This window comes from Syngnathoides biaculeatus, chromosome 12, assembly GCF_019802595.1.
Source record: "Syngnathoides biaculeatus isolate LvHL_M chromosome 12, ASM1980259v1, whole genome shotgun sequence".
NCBI classification, from domain to species: domain Eukaryota; kingdom Metazoa; phylum Chordata; class Actinopteri; order Syngnathiformes; family Syngnathidae; genus Syngnathoides; species Syngnathoides biaculeatus.
Window position 1 is genome coordinate 28529014 of NC_084651.1, and position 21688 is coordinate 28550701.

General features: G+C 43.7%; 1 protein-coding gene across 7 annotated transcripts in view; it reads right to left on the reverse strand.

Annotated features, from left to right (window-relative positions):
- ctu2 (cytosolic thiouridylase subunit 2 homolog (S. pombe)) overlaps positions 1-21688 on the reverse strand; it is a 103256-nt gene that overhangs the window by 69405 nt on the left and 12163 nt on the right. The window contains exons 2-7 of one of the 7 annotated variants that reach the window (XM_061836209.1): positions 20145-20219; positions 15800-15879; positions 15589-15675; positions 11324-11426; positions 11038-11156; positions 866-944 (exon numbers count right to left, since the gene is read on the reverse strand). In XM_061836209.1, coding sequence (XP_061692193.1) covers positions 866-944; positions 11038-11156; positions 11324-11426; positions 15589-15596 — 309 coding nt within the window. In that variant the 5' untranslated portion in view covers positions 15597-15675; positions 15800-15879; positions 20145-20219. Of the gene's footprint in view, positions 1-865; positions 945-11037; positions 11157-11323; positions 11427-15588; positions 15676-15799; positions 15891-20144; positions 20220-21688 lie in introns of those variants that run through there. The other 6 variants (XM_061836208.1, XM_061836207.1, XM_061836213.1 and 3 more) reach the window with 6 other exon arrangements.

Below are 21688 nucleotides of genomic sequence, written 5' to 3' on the forward strand. Positions count from 1 at the left end.
TGAAAGCAGGGAGCAGGTGGAAGAACAATTAGAAAGATGGAGGCATGCACTGGAGAGGAATGAAGATTAGCCGAAGTAAAACAATATATGTGCGTGATTGAGAGAGGCGGAGGGGGAAGAGTGAGGCGACAGGGAAAAGAGATAGCGAGGGAGTCAACTTTCCAGAGCAGTGGTGAGTGTGGTAAGGAAGTGAAGAAACTGGTCCAAGCAGGTTGGAACAGCTGGCGGAAGGTGTCTGGTGTGTTATGTGACAGAAGAGTCTGTTCGGCTGAGGGGCAAAGTTTATAAAGGTGGTGAGGCCGCCATGATGTACGGATGAGAGACAGTGGCACTGAAGAGACAACAGGAAGAAGAGCTGGAGGTGGCAAAGATGAAGATGTTGAAGTTCTCTCTTGGAGTGAGCAGGTTGGATAGGATTAGAAATTAGCTCATTAGAGGGACAGCAAAAATTTTATGTTTTGGAGACAAGGTTCGAGAAAGTAGACTTCGATGGTTTGGAAATGTCCAGAGACGAGAGAGTGAGTACATTGGTAGAAGGGTGCTGAGGATGGAGCTGCCAGGTAAAAGAGTGAGAGGAAGACCAAATAGAAGGTTGATGGATATTGTAAGGGGAAACATGAGGCCAGTTGGGGCGAGAGAGGAAGATGCAGGAGATAGGCTAAAATGGAAAAAGATTGCACGCTGTGGCGACCCCTAACAGGACAATCTGAAAGTAAAAGAAGACAATTGGTTCCTATAATGTCACTTCTGTTAGTTGTCGCAACTCTTGGCTTGGCACGGTATTTGTGATATGATTGTTAGTCTTAAGCAATATAAAAAAAAAACAGATGCACATTACGATTGTAATGCAAAGAAAACACCATACCTTTTCTCCAGGGAAAATGACTCTGTTTTTTCCCAGTATAGCCCTGAATTTGTGACGGAAGTATTGCTCAAAACAGTCCCTAACACAAAAAAAGCAGACAAAAAGTATTAGATATCAAAATAATTCAGTTGGAACAAAGGACAGGGGTGTGGAATAAGGAACGGTCTGTCAGTCCACTTAAAGAGATTGTAAAGTGTAATTTCTAATCCAAATTATCTTATCTTGATGAAAATATATGTTCAACTGTCCCATAAAATATGTATCCTGTTAGATGTTTTTACCAAAAAATGTGTTTTTGAATTAAAGTCTGCGAACTTTGACCTAGTTTCCATCACCTGAAAAATTACTAATTTCGGGGGCGGATCCTCTGATGTCACTCAAGGTTGACCGGTGGTGCGACTTACATGAGCTGGTTTCGAGAATTCCTCAGTGACTGTAAACTAAAACCAATCCATAACAATGGTGAACACGTGTGTGTTTCAGTTTTGTGGTAATTCGAATAATTCTAGATACAGTGTGCATTATTTTCCCAAAGACCCAAGCCTCAGAAGACAGTGGGTAAGCTTTGTGCAAACGAAGAGGGCTAATTTTCCAAACCCAGTAAACACTGTCACATGCAGTGAACATTTCACCTGAATCTGGACATGTGTCAACAAGCTTAGCCCCCCCACACAAAGGACCAAAACTGCAAAGAGCTTTTGTTAAAAGACAAGTTGCAGAGGTATGTTGATAATTTTTTATTCCCTGAAAACATTGAACACTGTTTACATGGTTGAATGACAGAAGCACATGTCGTACTTAGCGCAAAATATTTTATTACCGCAGATACTTTGACCATTCACAACTAGAAAAACAGGAAAATGTGTACAAATGGCGACATGGTGGACCAGCTGGAAAGCATTGCTCTCACAGTACTGAGAGCCCATGTTCAATCCCACCCTTTCATGTGTGGAGTTTGCATGTTCTCTCCGTGCCTGCGTGGGTTTCCTCCCACGTCCCAAAAACATTAATTGGCCCTTGTAAGATAAGCTTACACATTTCACAGAGGCCTGTGAAATGTATCACCTCATGTTTCATAAATCTCTTTTAATAACTCTGTTACTGTGCAAAGATGCGTGTGTGTACTGTTTGTCTATGGGAAGCTTAAGAGCTCAAAGTGACTGCACATTTATGATAGCTGCATTCTTGTGGGTTTTTGTAACAGGAAGAACTGTGTCTAATCAGAGGACACCCGGCCTTGAGAAGATTAACTGTCTCTGCAAAACAACTTTGCTTGTCTTGTGAAACCTGCTCTCCCCCGCCCTATGTGTAAAACTCAATAAAATGTGTGGTTTTGGGAAAGCTCGGAGAGAGTCATACGTGCGGGCGTGGAGAATATGTTCTTCTCCCCCCGAGCTCTCCCCAAACTGCAGTTTGGTGAACAACTCTGCCTCTGTCTCATCATTTTATCTAACCTAACATTTCTCTGGTGCCGAAACCCGGGACCCAACAGCTTGACGTCTGGAACGACGCGGGATCAACGAGACCAAGAATCTGGTACCAGTGTCCTCCATTGAAGGATCGGTCGCATCGCTGATCCAGCGCCGGACCGGACCGTCGGGTGACAGGTCCCAACGGACCAGGGCCACGGCACTGAGGTAGGATAAAACTTATTTGGTCTCATAGGATGGTTATATGGTATAACTTAACATCTAAAAATAGAGCGGAAATAAACCCAGATTTAACAAGTAGTAAAATTACGTTAAAATAGGAGACTAAAATTGGTGTGTGAGGACCGCTCCGATACTTCCTGCCTTTTAAAACTTGTCTCTAGGTGAGACACAGACAGAATAGGTTTCTGTAAAGAGTAAAATACGTGTAAGTCTCTAGGTGAGACCAAGCAGAATAGGTTTCTGCATACGCGAAGTTTCTAGGTGAAACTAAAATAGAGTAAAATACGTGTAAGTCTCTAGGTGAGACCAAGCAGAATAGGTTTCTGCATACGCGAAGTTTCTCGGTGAAACTAAAATAGAGTAAACGCTGCAGGACGCTGCACAAGTTATCAGAGGAGGAGGAGGTTCGTGAGCCCCAACCACACCCGTCAAAATTCAGAATTTTCTAAAATAAATCTCGCCTTAGGAGCAACAAATGACAAAAAATGGGACAAGCAGAGACAAAAGAGGTGGCTGAACCTCCTGATGTGAAATTTATGCAGAGACATCATCCGGGTAGTTGTGAGTATTTGAGAAAATGGGTCAATAAATATGATTTCCGACCCGTTGATTGCCGTCCTTGGCATCAAGCCAGATGCAGAAACAACCGCGCCACAGAGAAGATCAGCAACAGGAAACGCACACCAGCAAGCTGCAAGCGCAAGAGGAAGTGAAACCACCCGAGCAGTGAGCCAGAGCCCAGCAGAAGGCGGGGCTGAAGAGGAAGAAGAAGACTGGAGAGAAGCAACGGATCCTGCAGCCCCTGCATTCTCGCCGATCACCACCAGAGGGGGACGCCGGAGGGCTGATGAGACAAAAGTGAAGATCTACCCCAGCTTATCTGATTGGCAGGAGCAGACCCCAGCAAGGACACAACGCCACCCAGCGGGGCCAAGTGGAACTACAAGTGGAGCTGCAGAGATGTACCCACTGTATGCTGTTGCCAATCCTCATTATGGGATGGATGGAGATAACGAACCCACCATCCTAGTGCCAAGGCCATGGACAGCAACTGAATGTTCTGAAGCCTGTACAGGCCTGGGGGATCCAGAGACAGACCCAGCTTCCTGGTGTTCTAATTTCAGAGAACTAAAAAGCTCTTTTCACCTTAATGGGACTGAAGTGGAGACAGCATTCAAGACAGCACTGAAACATCGTTGGGGAAGAGTGAGAGGAAATTTTAACCCCCGTGGAGGAAACAATGGACCAATCCTACGCCCAGATGACCCCCTCCTGACTACCAGGATGAATGAAGTACTGGAGCGAGTAATGACAGCTTACCAGAAGCCACCAGATTACAGCAAAATCAGACAGTGCCGCCAGAAACCAGAAGAATCAGTCCATGATTTCAAGATCAGACTGGAAGGAATATTCAAAACCAACAGTGGGCTGCCTGAAGATGCTAACGACAATGGTCCCTACCACAGCCAGCTAAGACAATGCCTTATGGACGGTTTCCAACCACACATCAGCGGGTTTATCCAAAAACACTGTGTGACTCACAGAACTTTGAACACCAACCAATTGATGGACTGGGCCAGTCATGCAGAGGAGAACCATAGAAGAAGGAAGGGAATGGACAGCACAACAGCCATGGCAGCGCTGACTGCAGCCATAAGAGGAATGGCGACGTCTACTGAGACACACGAGTCCTCTGAGGTGTACGCTATGCAAAGGGGAGGAGAAGGGAGAGGTCAAAGAAGAGGTCAAGGTCAACAAAAAGGGGGACCAAGCCTGAAGTGCTACAACTGTGGGAAACCAGGACACCTGACTAGAGAATGCAGGAGTCCCAAGAAGTGTTTCAACTGCCAGAAAGAGGGACACATGGCACGTGAATGCCCCCTCCCGGACAACCGGAAGGGAGGGAGCAACCGAGAACCACCAAGAGACCCCCCATTCAATCCACAATATGATCAATGACTATTAGAGGGAGAAGAAGATGAGGGTGATGAGCCAGAAGAACCACCAGACCCGGAGGAAGCATCATCAATCCAAGTTTTTGACCTCTCCATCTTAAATCTGGAAGACCGCTTAAGACCCAAACCATTTCGGTGGCTCAAAGTTGGGCCATTTAAAAAACCAACAAAATTTTTATGTGACACTGGAGCAGACCATTCAGTCCTGATAGATCCAGTTAAGGGAGTAAAAGCTTCCAGAAGACAAATCATAGTGATAGGAGCTGGAGGCCTAGCACAACGCGAACTATGGTCTCACCCGGTGTTGGTAGAGGATGAAGATGGCCAACAAATTGAAACCAAGTTTGTTATGAGCAACACCTGCCCTGTGAATCTAATGGGCAGAGACCTATTGACAGCACTGAAAATAAACCTGATTGCCATGGAAGATGGGATCAAACCAATCAAAACTATGGAACAGATGGACGCGTGTGTCAGCCAAGGAAACGGATGAATTTTATTCACTGGACCTTGACAACGTTGGTCCAACCTCAGTTGTCCGTGACCTAGAAAGAACTGCAACACAGATGCTCACCTCAAAACTGGGAATTCCACAAGTGAAATGGCCACTCCATGTTACTCTCAAGTATTTCAAGAGAAAAAAAACAAGTGCAGATTGGGTCAAGAGGTTCAACCAACTTGGACCCACCAAGATCATCATAAATCACATAGTAGCCACGGATGAAGGACAAGCATGGGCAGTAGTCTCAATTCCTCCAAAAGCTGAAAGCCTGAATCCCAGAAAGTTGTACCATGTCTCCCTATCTCGGAGTCCAGGAATGAGCTGGAAAAGCATGGCGGGACTGGCCCTCGCGTTCCAATACCCAGGCCTTCAGAATTGGAAGGATCATGGAGGAAGGTATTTCACTTGCACGACCTATCCCATGGGAGAAGTGAGACTAAGAAAGCTCTACTGGCAAACCACGGCCACTCCAACCAAACATCTCAATGCATGACAGGAGGCAGTGATGGCTAATTATGCCGCAACGGACTTCCCAGGAGTGCCATCCCAATTGTGGGCCTCATCCAAAACTGATGTTGGCTTGATGACAACTGCCATACCAGCAAAGATAGAACCAAAAACGACCTACAGACTACGGGTGAGACAATATCCATTGAAACCAGATGCTAAAGAAGGAATCAGACCAGTCATTCAGAATATGTTGACAGCAGGGATCTTGATTGAAGACGACACAGCAGAGTGCAACACACCAATATTTCCTGTGAAAAAGGCTGACTCACAATCATGGAGACTGGTCCAAGATCTAAGACAAGTGAATGCGGCTGTCAAGTCAAGGGCTCCTTGTGTGCCAGATCCACACAGCCTGTTAAACGAACTAAAGCCAAATCAAGAGTTCTTCACAGTTATTGACCTCAGCAATGCATTCTTCTCAATCCCACTGCATCCATCTGCTAGAGGCTGGTTTGGCTTCACTTTCGATGGGGTGAAGTACACTTACACCACGTTGCCACAAGGATTTTGTGAGAGCCCCACGATCTTCTCCACCGAAATCACTAGATGTGTCAATTTGCATCCACACGCACCAACTACTCAAATACTTATCTATGTGGATGACATCCTCATTGCTAGCCCCACAGCGGAAGAGAACCAGCAGCAATCACTGGCATTGTTCAAACATTTAGCAACTACTGGAAACAAAGCATCGCTCCCAAAACTCCAATTCTGTCTCAAGGAAGTCACATTCCTGGGACACAGACTTTCTAAACATGGCAAGAGACTCACAGATGACAGACGAAGAACAGTTCAAGAGGCTCCAAAACCAACCACAAAGAGACAAATGATGATGTTCCTCGGTTTGACCAATTACTGTCGAAGTTGGATTCCAAACTATGCATCAATGACTAACCACTTCAAGACCTCATCTATGCTCACAAGATGGAACTCAAAGCTCCAATAACGTGGACACCACAAGCAGAAGAAGCTTTCAGTGAACTCAAACAGCACATCACCAGTTCCGGGGTGTTAGCCCTCCCGAACTATGACAAACCATTTATCCAAACCGCAGACTGCAGAGAAGGATTCATGACTTCCGTGCTGCTACAAGATCATGGTGGGAAAACACGCCCTGTGGGATTCTATTCCAAGAAACTAGACCCCGTCGCTTCTGCACTGCCACCATGTGTTTGTTCAAGCAGTTTGTGCAGCAGCAATGGCAGTACAAGCTTCAGCGGAAATAGTCCTGTTTCATCCACTCACTTTGAAAGTCAGCCACGCGGTGGACATCCTGCTCACTCAGTCCAAGATGTCATTTCTGTCACCAGCTAGACACCTCAGCATTACTGCTACATTACTCTCACAACCACATCTGACCATACAGCGATGCAACACTCTCAACCCTGCAACCCTGTTGCCAACTCCAGAAGATGGAGACCCGCTCAGCTGCACAGACAAAACTGAAGTCTGCTGCAAGCCACGCCCAGATCTCAGAGACACTCCATTGGGAGTAGGTCACGTCGTCTATGTTGATGGGTCCTCATCCAAGACACCTGATGGAAAGAACAATACAGGCTATGCAGTGGTAACAGAAGAGGCAATACTCAAAGCGGGAAAGCTCCCTGGCAACTGGTCAGCGCAGGCAGCAGAAATCGTGGCACTCACAGAAGCATGCAAACTCTTCCAAGGTCAAGAGGTCACGATATATACGGACAGCCAATATGCCTATTCAACGCTCCATGTCTTTGCTGCACAATGGGCCAGGAGAGGCATGCAAACATCAAGTGGAAAACCAGTCCAGCATGCTGACCTGCTCAAAGCCTTACTCCAAGCAGTTCTACTCCCAAGGAGAATTGCTGTCTGTAAGTGCAAAGCCCACACGAAAGCCACAGATCCAGTCTCCCAAGGGAATGCTAAAGCTGACCAAGCAGCAAAACAAGCAGTGATGGGAACCAGCCACACCCATGTTCAAGAAGAAGCAGACAGCACAGATGAAGATAAGTGTGAACGAACGACACATCCTTCGCAGAAGCAAGACATCATCCCTCTCCAAGTTCTGAAGGACATGCAGGACAATGCCCCGCCGAATGAAAAGCAACAGTGGACTGCAGCAGGAGCAAAAATGGACGCCCTGGGCATTTACAGAGTTTTGGACAAACCCTGCCTCCCTCGGAGTCTTTTTCAAGCAGTGGCTAAATTGAGTCATGGGCCAAGCCATGTCTCAACAGGGGGGATGGTGGGAATAGTAGAAAATAACTTCTACTGTACCAAAGGCCTCATTACCTATTTTAAAAATTTTTGCAGATCGTGCCTCACATGCTGCAAACACAATGCTCAGGGAAATGTCAGACCTACAAGAGGGAAGTGCCCACAAGGGTCTTACCCATTTGAAATCATCCACATGGATTTCATAGAACTGAACAGATCCGGTCCACACAAATACTGCTTAGTAATAGTGGGCTCATTCTCAAAATGGGTAGAAATCTTCCCAGCAAAAAAGCCAGATGCACTGACAGTAGCAAAAGCTATATGTAAAAACATCATCCCAGATCACGGTATTCCAAGAGTTATTTGGAGTGACAATGGGTCACATTTTGTTAACCAAATTATTGGAGAAATGGCCCAACATCTAGGGATCAGCCAAAAACATCACTGTGCTTATCATCCACAGAGTGCAGGACTAGTGGAGAGAACTAATGGCACGATCAAACTTAGACTCAAAAAGACCATGGAAGAAACAGGGAAACCATGGCCAGAGTGTTTGCCCTTAGTCAAAACATACATGAGAATAGTTCCAACAGTAACAGGCATCACACCTTTTGAAGCAGTAAAAGGAAGACCTTTTCATCTTCCATTATGGGAAGCGTCAGGAGTACAGGATGAAAAAGGGGAACTTGACCCCATGACAGACTGGCTGCTTAGACTTTTCCAAAATCACAATGTGAAAAGAGCAAATGATCTGCCAGGTCCTTCTCTCCCTTCCACACAGGAATCGCTGACTCCAGTAGACCAGGTGCTGATAAAGGTCATCAAGAGGAAGTGCTGGTCCAGCCCGAGGTGGGAAGGCCCATTCACAGTGCTCCTGACCACACCCACAGCTGTCAAAATCGCGGAGAGAGAGACGTGGATGTGCACTTTCCTGATCTTTTCCCTGACCCGGACTATGGTGACGACCCGGTATAAATACTGACTGATTTCCTACTGTCTACGGGTGCGGTACTGAGAACCAAACCCCACCGGTGAGGACATGTGCTAGTAACCTCTGTCCTCCGCTTTCTTTCCCTCTTTATTTAGGTTTACTGTGTTCTCTGCCATTTTTTATTTGATTCCCTTTTCAGCCAGGCCATGAGGCTGTCGCTCCAAGCGGAGGGCAGGGGAGGAATTTTTCCCTATTAAGAGGGTTTTCGCCTCCCCCTGACTGGGTACCTATGTTGTGCATTATTATGATGTTGTGCTCTAAAACCTGTTATAGGACTGAGCTCAATTGATGTTCCAAAAATCCACAACAGGAGGGAAATGTAAGATAAGCTTACACATTTCACAGAGGCCTGTGAAATGTATCACCTCATGTGTCATAAATCTCTTAATAACTCTGTTACTGTGCAAAGATGCGTGTGTGTAGTTTGTCTATGGGAAGCTTAAGAGCTCAAAGTGACTGCACATTTATGATAGCTGCATTCTTGTGGGTTTTTGTAACAGGAAGAACTGTGTCTAATCAGAGGACACCCGGCCTTGAGAAGATTAACTGTCTCTGCAAAACAACTTTGCTTGTCTTGTGAAACCTGCTCTCCCCCGCCCTATGTGTAAAACTCAATAAAATGTGTGGTTTTGGGAAAGCTCGGAGAGAGTCTTACGTGCGGGCGTGGAGAATATGTTCTTCTCCCCCCGAGCTCTCCCCAAACTGCAGTTTGGTGAAAAACAACTCTGCCTCTGTCTCATCATTTTATCCTGGTGCCGGAGCCTCTGGGTCCACATTGAGCGAGAAGTCCGTGCTTTGGACCTAACACCCTATATGTGATTTTGAGTGTGGCTGTTTGTCTCGATGTGTCCTGTAATTGGTTGGCAATCAGCTCCGGGTGTACCCTACCTCTTGCCCGTTTAAAGCTGGGATAGGCTCCAGCAATCCCGTGACCCTCGTGAGTATAAGTGGCAAAGAAAATGGATAATGGATACAAACCATTTTTTTTATTTATTAATTTTGTTGCAGGGTTTTTTTTTTTATTTTAATAAAATATTACATAACATTACAACAAGCAGTATTACATACTAGTCACTCACAGAACAAAACAATTTGTGAACCATTGAATAGAATGAAATAAACCTGTGCTTCATCAGTACATCCATCCACATATATATGTGGATATATATACATATGTGATGGGAGGTACAGACCTTCATAATATTGTTCTGATATATTTTCCACATTCATAATTATAATAAATTATGAATGTTAAACTGAAACACACTTACCGGTGAAAAGTTACTTCTTTGCGACCGCCTGCACGGTTTTGACAGCTAATAGCACAACAAGAATTAACCATCCATCAATCCATTTTCTTTGCCGCTTATCCTCAGGAGGGTCACCGGGAGTGCTGGAGCCTATCCCAGCTGTCAACGGAGGAGGCAGGATTACACAGTCAACTGGTCACCAGCTAATCTCAGGGCACATGGAGACAGACAGTCACACTCACAGTCACACCCAGGGGCAATTTAGTCACTAATTAATGCATGTTTATGGGATGGCAGGACACCGGAGTGCACGGAGAAAACCCACGCAGGTATGGGGAGAACATGCAAACAAACAGGAAGGGCCGGGATTGAACTGGGTCCTCAGAACTATGAGGCCAACGCTTTACCAGCTAGGCTAACGTTTTATCGATACATTTTTTCTTATTTTATAAACTTTGAACTTTATTTTTCTATTAATTACAGATGTTGCAGGAGCATCTTTTGCACAAGAGGTTGACATCTAACCAGCAGATGCTTAATCCCCATCTTTGGTCCATTCCAAAAGTTGCCAGACTGAAGTGCCAATTCATGACGGAACACATCTTTCTGACAGCAGAGAGAATACTGCAACGTATTTATACCTCAGGTGTTCTCAAAGACCAAATAATTCTGTCCTAATGTTATTTAACATATTTATACAAAATATAAGCATACAGTTCAATAAAAATGCTATGATTCTACTTCTGTGATGTATGTTTACTTCATATACAAACATATACATCAACATTTACACAAAGAAAAACAAAATTAGGACAGAGTATTTAAATCCTGTGTAGTCTTGGCCCTCTGAATCAGGAAAGGTGTCACAAATCTTTGACACAAAGCAGGATGGAAGTGGCACGCGGTTATTTCTGCCCAAAAATTTCCCAACACCATCTCACAGGCATTTTGTAAGCAGTATGTGGCATTAACCTGAAAATGAGAAAATATGACAATTTTCCAGAATGGGGCTTTGAACAAGCATTGATTGGACAAATGCAGATTTTAGTAGGGGGAAACGGAGGAGCAGGTGTAAAGCGTTGGCCTCACGATTATGAGGACTCGGGTTCAATCCTGGCTCACCTTTGTGGAGTTAGCATGTTCTCCCCGTGTCTGTGTGCTTTTCTCCGGGATGTCCAGTTGGGATCTCCACTTCCTTCTACATGATGACAGCTGGGATAGGCTACAGCACTCCCATGACCCTTGTGAAGATAAGCGATGAAAAAAATGGATGGATGAAGGTAAGTGGCAAAAAGCTGCGCTGATTCGGAGAAGTCTTGTTTTGTTTTGTTTTTTTCCAAAAATAGCTCTGACTCGTGTTGTGGAAAATTCAGTCGCTGCCGATACTGTTCTTGGAATTGTAAGTTACCTCCACGGGTTCAGACTGGCAATAAATCCTGGGTGCTCCATCATGCACTATAGTTGGTCTGGATAATCTGACATTTTCTGGTGAATAGGCACACACAATGAAGCTATGGGAAAGAGCAGTGGAGACGAGACTCAGGACAGAAGTAAGTATCTGCGAGCAACAGTATGGTTTCATGCCGAGAAAGAGTACCACAGATGCATTATTGGCCTTGAGGATGCTCGTGGAAAAGTACAGAGAAGGTCAGAGGAGCTACATTGTGTCTTTGTAGACCTAGAGAAAGCCTTTGACAGAGTACCAAGAGAGGAACTGTGGTGCTGCATGCGCAAGTCTGGTGTGGTGGAGAAACACGTTAGAATAGCACAGGACATGTATGAGGGCAGCAGAACAGTGGTGAGGTGTGCCGTTGGTGTGTCAAAAGAATTTAAGGTAGTAGTGGGACTGCATCCGGGATCCGCGCTGAGCCCCTAACCCTGAGCAGGCGGAGGAACAATTAATTTGAAAGACAGAGGCACGCACTGGAAAGAAGAGGAATGAAGATGAGCTGAACTAAAACAATGTATGTGCATGAATGTGAGGGGCAGAGGAGGAGTTAAGCTCCAAAGAGAAGGGTGGATGACTTCAAATACTTGGGGTCAACAATACAGAGCAATGGTGTGTAAAGTGTGGTAAAGAAGTGAAAAAACGGGTCCAAGCGCGGTGGAATAGTTGGCGTAAGGTGTCTGGTGTTCTATGCGACAGAAGAGTCTCTCCTCGAATGAAGGGCAACGTTTATAAAACAGTGGTGAGGCCGGCCATGATGTACGGATTAGAGACAGTGGCTTTGAAGAAACAACAGGAAGCAGAACTAGAGGTAGCAGAAATGAAGATGTTGAGGTTCTCGCTTGGAGTGAACAGGTTGGGTAGGATTTGAAATAAGCTCATTAGAGGGACAGCCAAAGTTGAATGTTTTGGAGACAAGGGTAGAGAGAGCAGACTTGGGATGGTTTGGATGCGAGAGAGTGAGTATTTTGGTAGAAGGGTGCTGAGGATGGAGCTGCGAGGCAAAAGAGCGAGAGGAAGACCAAAGAAAAGATTGATGGATGTCGTGAGGGAGGACATGAGGACAGTGGGTGTTGAAGAAGAAGATGCACGAGATAGGCCTAGATAGAAAAAGATGACACGCTTTGGCGACCCCTAACAGGACAAGCCAAAAGGAAAAGAAGATGTTGACTCTCATGGAAACAAAAACTCTCGTCTGTGGTTTGCATAGGAATGCACCATTTACATGCACACCTGAGGATATAACAAATAAATAAAAATCTGTTCACATTCACAAATCTCTACATGCTCAAACACCCATATCAGTCCAGTAAACAGAACCGTCCAACCCTTTTGCTTTTGTATTTTAAACATTTAGTGCCCAAACAGAACAACAAGACAACGGTTTACTTTTTTCATTGAAAATTTTTGCGGTTTTGCTCATGACATCTTGGAAAAATTGTGACTAAAATGGGGTTTGGATGGGTCTGGGTACTGTCTTGTTATGGCATCAGTTTAGCACGTGAAATTACATTAATGGTGAAGCAAGTTAAGACCAGCTATTGCTCTTAAATGAACTTCGTTCATTGAAATCCTTATTTGTGAAAATATACCAACTTAGACTGTGGACTACATTATCGTCTGTGTGTTTTGGTACAATAATAAACGAGCCTTGTACACGCAAAATAGTGACTCATATCGCATAACTCCTGATAGTGTCTTAGACAACCACAGGCAGGTCCACCGCGCTGGACAATGAACAGCCGGGAAGTCGCGTCACTATTTGCTAAATATACGGCGTTTGCATATTTTTAAAACAAGACAGAAGACTTCGTACCTACATTCAGGATATCGAAGCCTTTAATATTTCAGTTTATGACTAACTAAACCAAACAAGAACTTCAGAAATGCTTACCAGTCTTTGTTTCCAACACGAGCCATTTGGGGCTCCCTGTAACTGACTGGTACTTCATGGCCAGACATTTCGTCTCCATTCGAACATGTGTGCTGTGTAACTGGCTCAAATTGATAACCTTTAACGCCTTTATGAAGGTTGTATTCTTCACAGTCTTCGTGGGACCCTGCAGAATAGTGTTCATCGCTTGAAATATCGGAAAATTCATCGTCGTTCTCACAATGTATTCCAACGGTCACCATTTTGTCACCTGTCGTCACCTATCGCATCGAGCTGTCTAATTCTGCTGTTTTGTCCTGTTTTTCCGGTGGATCAAGCAATGTGCAATAATTTGTTGCCGATAATCGAAAAATAAAATACGTTTCATTCATCACGGACTTCAGATTCGAATTCTGAATTAAAAAAAACTGTACATTACCAAAAAGGTGCATTGGGTGCTGACATACACTTTAAAGTGGGCCTGTCATGAAATGGATGATTTTTTGAACATTATTAATGAAAAACCCACAGCCAATATCGTCCCACGTGTTTTTTCACCACAAAACATGATTTTGACATATACAGTTTTTTATAACTCCCGTCGTGAAAATCCTCTCAAGAGTTTGTTTTCGAGAAGAAGCAGGAAGTGACCTAAAGGACAGCGGCGCCCCCTCGTGGACTCGTGTGTTTCCATTAGTTTTACCTCCAGGAAAGTAGCTTGATGTTCCTTCGTGTTAGCCAAAATGCCGGATCATTGCATTGCTGGACATTGCTTGAACACTCGGGAGAATGGAATTTCCCTTCATAAGTTTGAAAGAGACCCTCGTTGTGAAAAACGGATTGCACGGGTGCAGAGGACGAGAGCTTCGAGGGTTCCAAATAACAGGTTGGTGTGTATACAGCTACTCAAAAAAAATAATAGTTTGGGGCGGACCACGTAATTGGTTTCTCTCATCACGTAGCAAAAGATCCACGTATGACATGTGTTGATGTGGGCATACAGCTACTAAAAAAAATAATAGTGTGGGGCGGACCATGTAATCGGTCTCTCTCATAACGTAACAAAAGACCCGCGTATGAAATGTGTCGATGTGCGCGTCGCCCAGCCAACAATGTCTCACTCAGCCTCGTCTCGATAGTGTTCATCGCGTACTGCGGTGGCTTTGAACATACCCCTAAAAGCAGCATGGCTCGGCTCCACCTCCTCCTTATATGCCACCAGCGCCGAAACTCAGCCACACCGGCGCAACTGTGTTGCTCAGTATTGTGGAGTCTGTGAGCACCCCCCTAAAGCAGCACCGCTCGGCTCTGTCGTAAGCCACACCGGCCGGCTGCGATGAGTTGTGATGGCTCATCTCCGACGCGGTAGTGGATCGGACGGGGATGCGGTTTTGCAGTGATCACATATCATCTGAATATGGCTCGAAACAATAGTGTAATATTGCCCTGAGGGCTCGAAACAATAGTGTAATATTGCCCCGGTAACTTCACTCGGTTGTGTGTTGTTGTCCTTTTCGAAAAGAGCTTCGGTGTCAGAAGGGGCGTCGGAAAAATCAGAATCTCTCTGTTGTTTCAGAGTTGCCCATCTGAAACAGTTTTTTATCCCGTGGTTTTTATCAATTTCCCTGGCACGATCTTCATCTTTTCGCTCCAAGACTTTCGCCATACTGGCAAAAGTGAAGACCGCTCGATAACATATGCGTACGTATGTCTATAAGTTATAACCATGCCATAGTAAACAGTAAACAAACACTATGAAATGTTAACATCGGAGTGAAAATACCGCCAAAAGGCTGCCTGAAGTCGGAATGTTGTCGTTATTATAAACACAAAATTAAATGCAAACAGAAAGCAATGCCTTAAATGCCGTTTTCCGCGATCACAGCTGTGACTAATTTCACTAGTGTTGCCGACAGATACTGGCGGCCGGTCTTGATCACACCCTCGCCCCGCGTCAAGCCGTACCCTACCTCCAAATTTTCTCAACGGATTTACACGTTAAAAAAAAAAAAGAATTTCAGCTGAAAAAAATTCCACGAATCAGCAGAAAATTCTCATCTCTGCTGGTACCTCCTGAACTACTCAGCCAAGCTCCTCGCTTTGGATGGCCTGGACAGCTACCGGATAGACTGGGATGGGGGGTTGTGCTCTCCTTCAGGACCCCTTTTTGCCCGCCCCAGGTCGTTTTTGTTTTGTCGCATCTGGGATCCACGATATAAGAGGGGGCTCTATCAGGTGCCTGGCCAGGCCACTGTCCTGGGTGCAGCTACCTCCGGCAGCAGCTCCTCACCTGCACCTTATTGACGCTAATAGGGCCAGGGATATAAGCCTTGTGCATTTCATTCTCACTTACCAGTTCATTGTGCTTGATACTGCATTAACCTGCGTGAGTATACGAGCCTCTTCTTATGTATTTGCTTCGTTGTCAGGGCCAGCGTTCCTGTACCAACACAGCTAAGTCAAGTCTTGTTTTTTGCCTCATAGTATTCTGACCTCGTTTTCATGTTTTTGGACCTTGCTTGTTGCCACGTGTTTTTGTGCCTCTGCCTTTTTGGACTACTTACTTGAGTCTGACATCTGGCTGGAATAAAACCACCCTCAACATCATGTCACTGCCTCCGAGTCCTGCATTTGGGTCCAACCCCTTGTTGCATGCTCGTGAGACAGACACACAGACATACAGACACACACACACACACACACCACACACACACACACACACACACACACACACACTTTGTAACATATTTATTTACATACTGTATTTTCCGCACTATTAGGCGCACCTAAAAGCCTTTCGAGAGAGCAGACTTCGATGGTTTGGACATGTTCAGAGGCGAGAGAGTGAGTATATTGGTAGAAGGATGCTGAGGATGGAGCTCCCAGGCAAAAGAGCGAGAGGAAGACCAAAGAGGTTTATGGATGTGGTGAGGGAAGACATAAGGGCAGTTGGGGTTAGAGAGGAAGATGCAGGAGATAGGCTAAGATGGCAAAAGATGACACGCTGTGGCGACAGGAAAAGAAGAAGAAGAATAATGCAGTGCACCTTATGTGTGAAAAAAGTTTTTAAATAGGCCATGCATTATAATGTGATGCGCCTTATAGTGCAAAATATATTGTACCTTGTTTGACTGAAACACAGCAGTAAAACAGCTCAAATAAAACAGGAAAGTCATTGTTTTTCTTCGTCCTCTTCCTGTTAAGTGAATGCACTTAAGTCCACGTCTTCAGAATCAGAATTGCAGAGCCTCAATGTCTGCGTCACACAGCATTTCAATATCTCTGTCGCCCTAGTCATTTTCATCTCAGTTACCGCTGAATTTGTGTTCCGCTCCTGTGGTAGCAGTCCAGCCTTTCTAAAGCCGTTGATTATGGTAGATACTCTCACACTGGTCCACACATTTAAAATCCACTAGCAAACCTCAGAGAAGGATGATCTTCGCACGTGACCAGTTTTTGTAATACTTTTCACTGCTGCTCATCGAAGGCTCCCACTCACCGCGGAGTGGTGCTTTTAAAGCATGATTCACGGGGATGTCCAGGGGTTGCAAAAATGTTGTTGTACCTCCAGGAATCACAACTGTAATAGAGTTTGATCATTTCATGTCTGTTTTCACAGAATCTGTTGTGTGGGCCCCTCATACTGTCCAAAACAAGCAATTTTTTTTTTTTTTCAGTGACAAAAAACTCCCATGCCATTTCAGCCATTAAACTTTACATCATCCAGCCTTTTTTGTTAACTTTAACGACTCTGCTTTATGCAAATTTTTCTTTTGGGATAGTGATCTGCTTAAAAATAACTGATGGAACCATTTGTCTAGAAGCAGTCAGGCTCAAAACACAGCGTTCTCTCGTGGTCAGTTGTTTTCACCATTGTGTTTTCTTCTACGCATGACAGAGGTATTCTTTGTTCTTCTAAGGACGGGAGGCATCAGTGCATGCCCATAACTTTACAGGGAATGGCCATGTTTAAGCATTGCACTCAAACAGATTTTTTGATAATTTTGATACCCACCAGTGAAAAAAAAAAAAATTACATATATATATATATATATATATATATATATATATATATATATATATATATATATATATATATATATATATATATATATATAAAGTGCATCAGAAAACAGGCTGCGGGGTTCACAGCCCCCGAAAAAAGTATCAAAATACGGTATCTGCCATTACCGATGCTAGATTGTGGAAATTCATACCAAATATCCTACCACCTTTTTTGTGTTTATTATCTCTTCAGCATTCTATTTTGTATTATTAATAATTGGGCAGTACTAAGTACTAGTTGGAGTTGGCAGGTGGTGTGGGAGCGTCAACATTTATTGTGCCATGAAATGCAAAATATTTTACCACTCTGCATTGTGAATAATAAATGACCAACTGCATTGACAACAAAAAGACTATCAACTAGCTTAAAGGGTGCTTGAGCAGCCAAATACAGACCACCCTGTCCAAAAAAATGTAATATGATGGAAAGGTTTTCCATAATTCCATTCAAAAAATAACTTTTATAGATTGTCTTTCATTTTGAAGGAAAAAAAAAGGTCACATTAAAATAAATCAAAATATCGGACTTCAAAAACTATGTTAATCTTCAGTACTAGGTCAGGAATCCCTATGCTTCAATCACAGACTCGATGTGCCGTGGCATTGAGGTAATCAGCCTGTGCCATTGCCTGAGTTAAGAAAGCCCAGATTTCCATGGACAATACCCCAGATATTCTCAATAGGGTTGACATCCAATGAGTTGGCTGGCCAGTCAAGCACTGTGATGGCATGGGCGTCAAACCAGGTTTTGGTGTTTCTGGCAGTATCTGCGGGGCCCAGGTCCTCTGGACCTTTCCGATGGCGACCTTAAGCTCTGCCACCTTAGCCGTATCACACAAGCTTTCAAAATGGCGATTGAACATAACATGTTCGAATTTGGTTCTCTATCGCGTAGTCCAGATAATATTGGGGTATGTTTTTTTGTCAAATCCGTCAGACTTGTCCAAGAGAGTTCTACAAAGAGGTCTCAACTATTTCATGCAAGGATATGTACACAGAATTAAGATTTTGGATGGAGCAGGACGCAATGTCAGAGTTACAGTGAAATGTTGGCAATCGATGCAAAAAAGTTTGACGCCTCACAAACTTCAAATTGAAATTCAAAAGGATAAAATATTGGAATCGTACTGCGCATGTAAAGCAGGGTGAGTTCTTTTTAGTTGGAAAGATCACGAGTAATATCATTCTAGTCTTTATAAGTGAGTGGGTGTATTCATTTGACTTGGCTCGTAATCGAACCAAGTGCTCTGTAAAAGTCCGATGTGATACAAATAGCAAATAGACATTTCTGTTGCATGACAGTGCATTTAGTATCACTAACCCGATTCTTCGACATAAAACATTACACACTTCATTCAGCAAGTCAGTGGTACACTAACAAAGTAAAAGTTATCCTGCAATGTATAAAGCATTGATAATAATGAAATCAAACTCAGAGAAGATACCTCTCCCTCATTAAATTTCAAACATACAGCCTTATGTTTGTTGATATAGTCCACATTTAATTGTACGTGCAGTCTTCCGCGAGCCTTAATCCATCATAGACACTTCGTCAAATGTGTTTTAGGCTTTGCAAAATGAATCAACCGGGCCCCTTGTAACCTAGCAGGATATCTTTCATCAGTATTGCATGTTCCCCAAGTGCATCTGAGGACCATTTTCTTTTTAACATTAACTTTTCCAAAAGCACATTACTAACAACCAGCATTGCTTTTGGGACAATACGGCAAGAGGGGTGTGTCAAGTCAGGGGTGAAGACAATGCGGCTATCTGATTGGCTATCATTGTACGAGTGATTGACAGGTCAGAAAGGTCCATTGGAGCTGAAATCTGCATCTCCAAAAAGATCTTTAGCAGGATTAATAATGAAGTCCTCTAAAACACCCTGGGAGATTGTTGCAGTGCCTTTGGATTTAAGAAAACAGTTTGCCAACAACTAGACTGGACTTTGCACCCCAAATTATGACAGCGGGGAGAATATTTCACAATGGACCTCAAGCAGTTGGGGATCTGTTCTTCATCAGTCTTCCTTAAAACCAATGGACCGTGATACCCGAATGAAAGGCAAACATGACTTCAATTAGAAAAAAGGAACTTGATCAATGCCAAGTCCAGTCCTTTTTGTTTTTCCACTAGTTGAATTGCTTACTTTGTAGGGTCAAGTGGCTTGACCCAAGAAACCCAAAAGTTGTGGCCCATCTTCTAGATGTCTGGAGTCTGAATGTGATGTTTTTTAAGATGTAACTCCCAGCTCATTACACTCTTTCTGGATCTCTGCTAAATTCTTGAATGTTCTCTGCTTGATTATCCGCTGAAACCCACGGTTATCTCTTTTGCTGGTGCATCATCTCCTGACACATTTTGTCCTTCCATTGATATCCTTGGATATATTCTGAACAGCCAGCCTTAGCACTGATTTTTTGTGGCTTACCGATCCTCTGGAAGGTATCCATAATGGTCCTTCTGGCCATTTGTCAAGTCTGCAGCCTTCGCCAACTTCAACAAGGTGCAGTTGCTTTGTGTTTCGTGGACGATTAGTGTGTGACAGTTTGAAACAATTATGGTGGCCTGCAAAATTTGGGCTGATTTTCAATTTTTTTAGATTCCTGATTTTGTGGGTTTTGTGAGCTGGAAGCCCAAATTATGTAAAAAATGAACAAATAAATAATTGTGATTGTTTTAATTTTGGGCACTGGATTTATAATCAGTGGTTTAACTTTTTGAATCGGGTTCTGGAAAAACTTCTATGATATTTCAATTTTTTTGGGAATGTGTCTGTAATCTCGGACATTTTACTAAAAGTAATGGTTATGGACCAGTAAAACATATTGAGGTGCATCTTACCTGCAGTGTTTGTCCCCTGCTCTGATGACAACAACGGCGATCGCCTCCTTGCATTTGATACAGTATTTCGACACACTACAAAGTCAAGCAATCATCATGAGAAAGTTGAACAGGAAATCAAAATTCAACAGCCACTGTGGAATTCTCATAGTATGGACTGAAAAATGTGCCACCAGAAACTGAATTTGAACCATTTACATTTGAATTTCACCAGCTAAACTTGAATAAAGATAAAACCTAATTTTAATTACATAATTTGACTTACTAGTATTTTATTTCAATAATTACAAACTAAAAATTAAAAACTGAATCTGAACCGTAGAATTTGAATTCAGTGTATTCGGTTGTAACTGTAGTTAAACAGCATTCCCTTGTTTAACGTGGAGGTTACGTTCCAAAACATATCCGCGTTGAAATCTGTGGAGTACAATTTCTCTTTTGATCTTTTGTGTTTTCTCGTTCATGATATATTTTTTTCATTTACAGGATTTTTTTTTTCATTTTGCAAGGGTGGCCAACCAGTCAGAGATGGTGACATTTTTTTTTACTGTGTTATGGCAGAGAAACATCATACACAAGGAAATCATTCCCTCCGCACACACTTACTGTAGCTTTGATCAGCCAGATTTATCGTAAATATCACACACCAACATAACAACAATTGACTCCTACAGAGTACCAAAAGCACAGGCCAGTAATTAAAAATAATTACATTTGTGTCCTCTCTCTCACCCAGAAAAACTTCCAGTTCAACCAAGTCTTGTCATCTATGTCACAACTCTCATCCCATGCAACACTCAAATACACACATGATTGGAGGTCTGAGTGCAACTGTGACTCAGCGACACGGTGGATCAGCTGGAAAGCTTTGGCGTCACAGTTCTGAGATCCCGGGTTCAATCCTGGACCCACCTGTGTGGAGTTTGCATGTTCTCCCCGTGCCTGCATGAGTTTTCTCCGGGCACTCTGGTTTCCTCCCATATCCCAAAAACATGCATTAATTGGAGACTCTAAACTGCCCAGAAGTGTGATTGTGAGTGTGGCTGTTTGTCTCGATGTGACCTGCGATTTGCTGGCAACCAGTTCACCGTGTACTCTGCCTCCTGCCCGTTGACAGCTGGGATAAGTGGCAAAGAAAATGAATGGATGGATATATATATATATATATATATATATAAGGATTGGCCTCACAGTTCTGAGGACCAGGGCTTAATATTTGCATGTTCACCCCGTGGCTGCGTGGGTTTTCTCATGCATTAACTGGAGACACTAAATTTGCTCTAGGTGTGATTGTGACTGTTGTCCATTTGGCTGGCAACAAGTTCAGGGTGTACCCGGCTTCCTGCATGTTGACAGCTGGGAAAGGCTCCAGCACTCCTGCGACCAGTCCTTGTGAGGATAAGCGACTAAGTAAATGGATCAGGGTTCGTACACTTCCAGAGAATCAAAATTCCATGAATTTTCCATGACTTTCCCAATACTCAAATCAAAATTCCATGACTCATATTGGATTGACTGATTGTGGTAGACAATAATATTTCAGC